Raw genomic sequence first — 6,911 nt, forward strand, 5'->3', positions numbered from 1 at the left:
TAAAGGTAAGCCCTTGTTACATCTCGCCTGTCCTATCCCTCTCTTCCCTCTGTTCCCTCTCCACTGACAAATTTTGGATTGCAAGGGCCTTGGGGCAAGGATGTGTCATTCTGCTCATGCCACAGACAGCCACATCCATATTGTATAAATAATAATAAAAATAAATCAATATGCCTGAGGTTTTTCTTATCCTACTTTGCCCTCCCAACAGACCTGTGTTTGTGCTGAAAGTGAGACTGACTTGTCCAAAAGATCATCCAATAAACTTTCAGCCAGAGCAGAGATTTGAATCTTGGGAATCGCTCCCAACTTCAATGTTCTGTAGCCACGCCTTCTGGTAGTTGTCTATTAGAGAAAGTTGGAATGTACATGAATTCAGTTACCAGTTACCATTATAACCCCTTCTAGGAGAGGATGCACTCATTGCTGAAGGTGTACGAACTGCTTGGAGGTGAGGAAGATATAGTAAATCCCACCAATGAACTCATCAAGGAGGGGCACATCCTTAAGCTTTCTGCCAAGAATGGTACCACACAGGACCGATACCTGATTCTGGTAAGAGGAAGTGGTGGGAGTTTTCCTGTTTTTCCCACTTAACCTAAGTCGGGGAAGTGGTCTACTAAGGCCCTTCTGCTTCATATAACTTCACTGTTGCCTCTTTTTCCTTGGCCAGTTCAATGACCGATTGCTGTACTGTGTACCAAAACTACGTCTCATCGGCCAGAAATTTGGAGTCCGCGCTCGCATAGATGTGGAGGGGATGGAAGTAAGTGTCGGAGGGCAGGTGACAGGAAAACCTTACAAAAGTGGCTGGTGGGAGATGAATAAACTCCTTAGTAACCCCTCTGGGTTGAAATTGGGGATATGTTGATCATTTGGAGGTAGAGAAGGACCTATCCCTTCCAGAGTGGTTCCTGGTTCCCTTTCTAAGCTCTGGGTGGGAAAATGAATCCAGCGTGATGTTTGTGGGTCAGACCGGGGTTAAAGGTGGCACAGCCTGAGTCTTGCAGGACAGTTCATGCATGCCTTAATTTGATTACTCAGCACTTAATGTGAGTAAATGTGCCACTGAATGTGTGAACTGACTCCTTTTGAAATGTTTGAAGGGAAGTGGAAAGTTCAGATGATGGTACTTGGTCTGGGATGGCAGTTGATCAAATGGAAAGCATGTGTATGTAAATCATCGCCTTGTCTCCACCTGTAGTTGAAAGAGACCAGCAGCCTCAATGTGCCCCGGACCTTCCTTGTATCAGGGAAGCAGCGATCCCTAGAGCTTCAGGCCAGGTATAGCCAGCAGGCCCAGTTATGAACATTTCCCTTGGATGTGTTGTCCCAGCCACTCTGCTTTTTCTTGCCTTCCTTTGGTCATCTGGAAAGAACGTGGTATCTGTCCCAATTGTTTATATTTCCATTTCTCATTACCACCTCCCCTGATCATGCTAACCAGACATCCTTCTCAATGTCTGCTGTAAATGTTCTCTTTAACCAAGACACTAATAACTTTTGCCATTTTTCTTTAGAACGGAAGAGGAGAAACGAGACTGGATCCAGGTAACTGCCAGTTTTTCTCATGTGTAGCATAATGTAGTCTTATTACCATGGAAACTGAAGGAATGTGCCCATTCTCTCCTGAATTTCTGCTAGATCTCTTATCCTACAAAATCCTTTTGTGGTTGATTTGAAGAGTGGGGGTTGGGAGCAGAGAGGCTTCTTTTAATTAGTAATGTACGGGCTGGAACTTATAGACCAGGGGTATCAAACATGTTTCATACAGCTGGCTGAATAGCATTTGTAGCACCTGCTGGAGGCCAGAAGTGATGTCATTAAGCAGGAAGTGATGTCATTAAGCACGTGATGACCAGAAATAAGCATTTTTTTCTCACTTAGGAATTCATTAGCTGCAAATGACAGAAGAGAAAATATCAAAGCTGAGAGGTGCTCTGCAAAGTGATCTCTTGGCAGAAGTAGTGCTGCTGAAAGGGCAACCTGCGTGATAATTGGGCTCTCCCAGAGCTTCAGCAGCTTCTCCCTTTTTCATCCTTCTTGTCTGCCTCTTCTCCCCATACTATTCCTTGCCTTCCAAGGCCTCCTTCCATCTCTCCCTTCCAGTGCTTTGGCAGCCTGCTGAAAGGGCAGCACTGAGAGAGTCCAATTATCATGTGGGCCTCCTTTTCAGCAGTGACACCTCAGCAGAAGAAGTGCTGCTGAAAGAGTGGCCTGCATGATAATTGGTCTCTTCCAGTGCCATCCTTTCAGCAGTGCCACTTCTGCCAATGCATTACTTCACAGCTTAACAGCTTAGAGCAGCTGAAGGTGGTCCTGGGAGTGCCCAATTATCATGCTGGCTAGATAAAAAACTTCCATGGGCTGTATCTGGCCTGTGGGCCTTATGTTTAACACTCCTGTTCTAGACCTTGTTTGAATGGATCTGGCAGAGAAGGGAAGGGTCATGGTACAGATTGGTGGTACACATTTGATGGTGCAACAGGCCTGCAGATTTGCACCAGAGCAGGCATTCCTCAAAAGACAGGGAGATAGGAGGTTGAAAGTAAAGAACGTGTGAAAGTATTTTGGGGTTGGAGAGGAGAACCACCACCCCAGTCTCCCAATATGTGCTTGAGAACACAGGGATTCCTTAAGCCTCCCTTCCTCCTTGTCCTTTCCCCACCAAAAGGGGCTGGGATTCCAGTTCCCTACTGGTTCAGAGGTTTATCTGATGACTGCAAATGCACTGTTGTTAAAACCACCAGGCAATACAGGCAACAATCCAGAAGCATGAGCAGACTTTGGAGATGTTCAAGCAGCTGGTCAGCGAGGATGAAATGCCCCCTAATTCACCTGTGAGTTGCAACTTCATCTGTGTGCTGATGTGTCCTACTCTTGCTAAGGAGCAAGATTGCATGGGCAGAATATGTTCAATTTGTCAGATACTTGCCCTGATTGAGGAGTTTGGGGTTACTTCCAGGACTGTGTGCTTAAAAAAAGTCTGCAGCAAGGCAACCGAAATACAGTGACAATAAAAATGGAATTCTGCAACCTGTACAAATTGGGCAGGATAGCCTGATTTCTCCTATTTTGTATCATTTCTTCTGTTTCTGAAGAAGGGCAAAGAGCCTCACACACTGAAGGACACTGAAGCCTCACACACACACTCCCTTACCATTGCAAGCCTTCATTCAGGCACCCCTTTGTCCACACACACACACACACACACACACACACACACACACACACTTTGTTGACTGGAAGAAATCATGACTTCCTGATACTCCTTCTGGGGCATGCTCACCTTCTTGACTTGCTGTCCTGCATGCAGGGGTGTGAGCTGGGCCGACGGGCACCTACGCCAATCCGGGAGAAGGAGGTGACTCTGTGTATGCAGTGCAAGGAGCCCTTCAATGCTCTCACCAAGCGGAGACACCATTGCCGGGCTTGTGGTCATGTAAGTGTGTGCAAATGTAGAAAGATCAGGATTTGGGACGATGTGTTTGCCACCTCACAACTCCCGTTTCTTCCCCACAGTAGCCTCCTTAGAGAGGAACAGCAAGATACAATACTTAAGTGATGAACAGACCAAGCCCAGAGTTGTTGCCTCTCCTCTTATCTAAGTCTTTGAGTTTTCAAACTGTCTGCCTTCAGAGAATCTTGCCAGAGTGGCTCAGCTGCTGCAGACTCCCTGCATGTCTGCCATGAAATCCCAGTGTGCTGCAGACAATTCTGTGGTCCCAGAAGGCTACATGATACAGCTTTCTGAAGTTAAGCAGGTCTAAGTCTGGTTGGTGCCTAGATGAGTGAATGTCTGAGGAAACCCTTCTCCAATCCCGCTTTGTGTTTCAATGATGGAGGAAAGTCGGAAAAAAAGTAATAATAGAAGAAATGTTCTAGGACAATCTAGAATACCCCCAGCAGTCTCTCACAACAGCACACAGCGGGGGAAATCTCCAAAATCCCCTGGAAACAGAGTCCCTCAATTTGAAAACCACTGGTTATCTCTAGGCTAGTTCAGGGCTGGTGCAAGACCTCCTAATGCTTGAGGCAGCATGCCAAATGTTGCCAGCCCCTTACCTGATTATGTGCCAGCCTCTGCTCCTCCCATTTCAGTGTTTTAGCTCACCACTGTCCTGTTCGCATCTTCCCTTCTGTCCCCCTCTTCCTTTTCCAATCCAGGGAATGGAAAGAGGAGGAGCTGTGGTGGCAAGTAGGTGATCAGAGATAGCCCTGGACTAGCTTTGGTTTCTTTCAATTGTTCTCTTTTAGGCTGCAGGTGTGGGATCTGTGGGGTTTTCTTTTACTTGTACTGCTTTGCCATAAAAATGGGAGGATTTGACTTACTGTGAATGCCCCTTCTCAGTGGGTCCACAGCAGGGACAGTGTTTAGTGCTGGGAAGCACCTCCTCTTGGGCTGGCAGGTCAGATGACATCTTTCCGGGGGAGGGGCTCCCCATTCCCCACACTGGTCTTGCCTTTGAAGGCACCAGCAGGATTTTCTTGGAGCTGTGTTAGCTCCAGTCATCTCCCACAGAGAAGGGCTGCCAAGCCCACAGTGTGATTGACCAGCGCTTGGCTTGTGGAACCTTTGTCCTTGCTGATGTGCCCAAGCAGCATTTTGGCCAGTGGCAGCTCCCTCAGAGCTGTGCAGCAGCACCATCTTGTTCTGGCAGGAAAGCGAAAAGGCCCTGCATGTAAACCAACAATATATCAGAGAGAAGGATAAACTGACCCCTTTTCTCTGACTTGTTGCCTTTCAGTGTGCAGGGATTATTTTAAAATTAAAACTTGCAATTCCCCACCTACAGCCTGAAGCTAGTCAGATTCAGGAAGAGGTTATTTTTAGCACTTGAGTCTGCTGAGTCATTGACTGCCCTGCCATAATGAATCTGTTCTCACCTTCTTGTTGCAGGTGGTCTGTGGAAAATGTTCAGAGTTCCGGGCGCGCTTGGTGTATGACAATAACCGGCCCAACCGTGTCTGCACTGACTGCTACACAACACTGCAGGGCTCCCCTGCCAGTCCCACACCAAACCCCAATACGCCTCAGCGCCGGAGATCCATTCTGGAGGTGAGATTGGCAGGCCCTGCCACGGGATAGCCTGCTAACAGTGGGATGCTGTCTTCTGAAATGTGTTGGCTTCCTTCAGTGCGATGCTTCCTGCAGAATATTATTCCATTCTGTATCCTGCAGCTGATGTTGTAGCTTCACATGTAGCCAGTGCAATTTTTTCTGTTGTTGTGCTTTGAACAGCAGTTGTCTTTCCCTAAGGACTCCCCTTAGGATGCTGCACCTGAAAACGAGAGGCAAACCCACTTACCTGTCAGTAAAGGCATACGCTGACTCTCCTTACTCTCCTATCAGAGCTTTGAAAATGCAAAAGCAGCCACAGAATATTGTACTGATTGCAGAATTCGTATTCATGGCCCCTCATCAGATTTGTAAAAACCTTGCAGTGTTGTTTCTAGACTTCCTGGTTGTATATTTGATGCTGCCTTATTCTGAATCAGATCACTGGTCCTTAGTTCAACATGGTCTCCTCTGACTGATAGCAGTTCTCCAAGTTCTCAGAAAAAGGTCTCTCCCAACTCTGCTCTCTGAGATCCTTTGACTTGGAGATGCCGAGTTCTGACATTGTGAGCATCTTGGATGCGTCCAGCTGGCTACAGCTAGCAATAGAGTGTTGAGCTAGATGGACCCTTTGTTCTGATGGTGCAAGAAGCAATATGTTCTTATGCTATTAAGATGCTTTAGAGCAGCATTTCTTAAACTATGGGTTGGGACCCACTAGGTAGGTTGCAAGCCAATTTCAGCTGGGTCGTGTAGCACCGAGCTCAGCTGCCATTCAAAATACAGAGCCGAAAGTACCGGGTAGAGAACTGCTGGGTAAGGTGGGCATCCAGGTGGGAGAGAGGCATGGTGCGGAGCCTGGAGGCAGTCATGTGCCTCCACTTAGCTAAGTGCCCAGGATAGGTACCGTCAGACTTCACCCTAGTTATGACTTTGATCATGATGAATTTAACTGTATTTTACAGTTTTCTGCAGTACTTAGTGTTTTGCATAATTTGTTCTGCTTCTGCTCATCATGGAGAGGGGGACATGCAAAACACTAAGTACTGCAGAAAACTGTAAAATACAGTGCAACCTCGGTATCCACAAAAGTCTTACTCCTGCCTTCTGATTCAAAAGGCATTCAATTCACATGCTTTCAGGCATATTTTTGCAAACTTAAAGTCTGGACTCTAGAAGCTTGCTTTTCTTTTTATAATGAATGTAATGAAAGCTGAAAGCTTTCATGAATGTAATGAAATGAAATGTAATGTAATGAATGTAATGAATGTAATGAATGTAATGAAAGCTGAATGTAATGAAAGCTGAAATGCTCAGGAAACTGAATTTTGCAGCATTTCTACACTTATGCAGAGTTGTGACATACAGAAAGCACATACACACACCCTGCTATGTAGCACTCTGCAGACTAATAAGGAGAAAGGCTTTCATCTTTTGAGACTGACAGAACAAACCAAGCTGTGTCTGTGCTGATGGGCTGTCTATTGTTGGTGAACCAGTGCCTCTCTGTCCTTATGCAGAAACAGGCTTCTGTGGTGGCAGAGAACAGCGTAATCTGCAGTTTCTTGCACTACATGGAAAAAGGAGGGAAGGCGTGGCACAAGGGCTGGTTCGTCATCCCTGAAAATGAGCCCCTGGTACTTTATATCTATGGAGCCCCGCAGGTATGGCAGTGTCCCTTCACTCTCCTATGCAAAGTTCTTGCCTATCTTAATTTAGAAGAACAGAATAGGGCAGGTGGTGTGGAAGTGGTTAATTTTAAAATGAATGGAGAGAGGGAAGACTCAGGGCCCAATTCCAACTTTTCAGTGCTGAGGCAGCTGCAATTCAGCGTGGCTTGAGGAGGCCTCCA

At 46.5% G+C, this 6,911-nt stretch overlaps 1 protein-coding gene across 1 annotated transcript in view; it reads left to right on the top strand.

Moving 5' to 3' along the window:
* Nucleotides 1-6,911, top strand: part of FGD1 (FYVE, RhoGEF and PH domain containing 1) — a 58,332-nt gene that overhangs the window by 47,742 nt on the left and 3,679 nt on the right. The window contains exons 10-17 of the mRNA XM_066614166.1: nucleotides 409-555; nucleotides 674-766; nucleotides 1,205-1,284; nucleotides 1,521-1,551; nucleotides 2,751-2,840; nucleotides 3,317-3,442; nucleotides 4,901-5,059; nucleotides 6,580-6,723. Of these exons, the coding sequence (XP_066470263.1) occupies nucleotides 409-555; nucleotides 674-766; nucleotides 1,205-1,284; nucleotides 1,521-1,551; nucleotides 2,751-2,840; nucleotides 3,317-3,442; nucleotides 4,901-5,059; nucleotides 6,580-6,723 (870 nt within the window). The remainder of the gene's footprint in view (nucleotides 1-408; nucleotides 556-673; nucleotides 767-1,204; nucleotides 1,285-1,520; nucleotides 1,552-2,750; nucleotides 2,841-3,316; nucleotides 3,443-4,900; nucleotides 5,060-6,579; nucleotides 6,724-6,911) is intronic.

The sequence above is a fragment of the Tiliqua scincoides genome, chromosome 2 (assembly GCF_035046505.1).
Source record: "Tiliqua scincoides isolate rTilSci1 chromosome 2, rTilSci1.hap2, whole genome shotgun sequence".
In the NCBI taxonomy this organism is placed as follows: Eukaryota; Metazoa; Chordata; class Lepidosauria; order Squamata; family Scincidae; genus Tiliqua; species Tiliqua scincoides.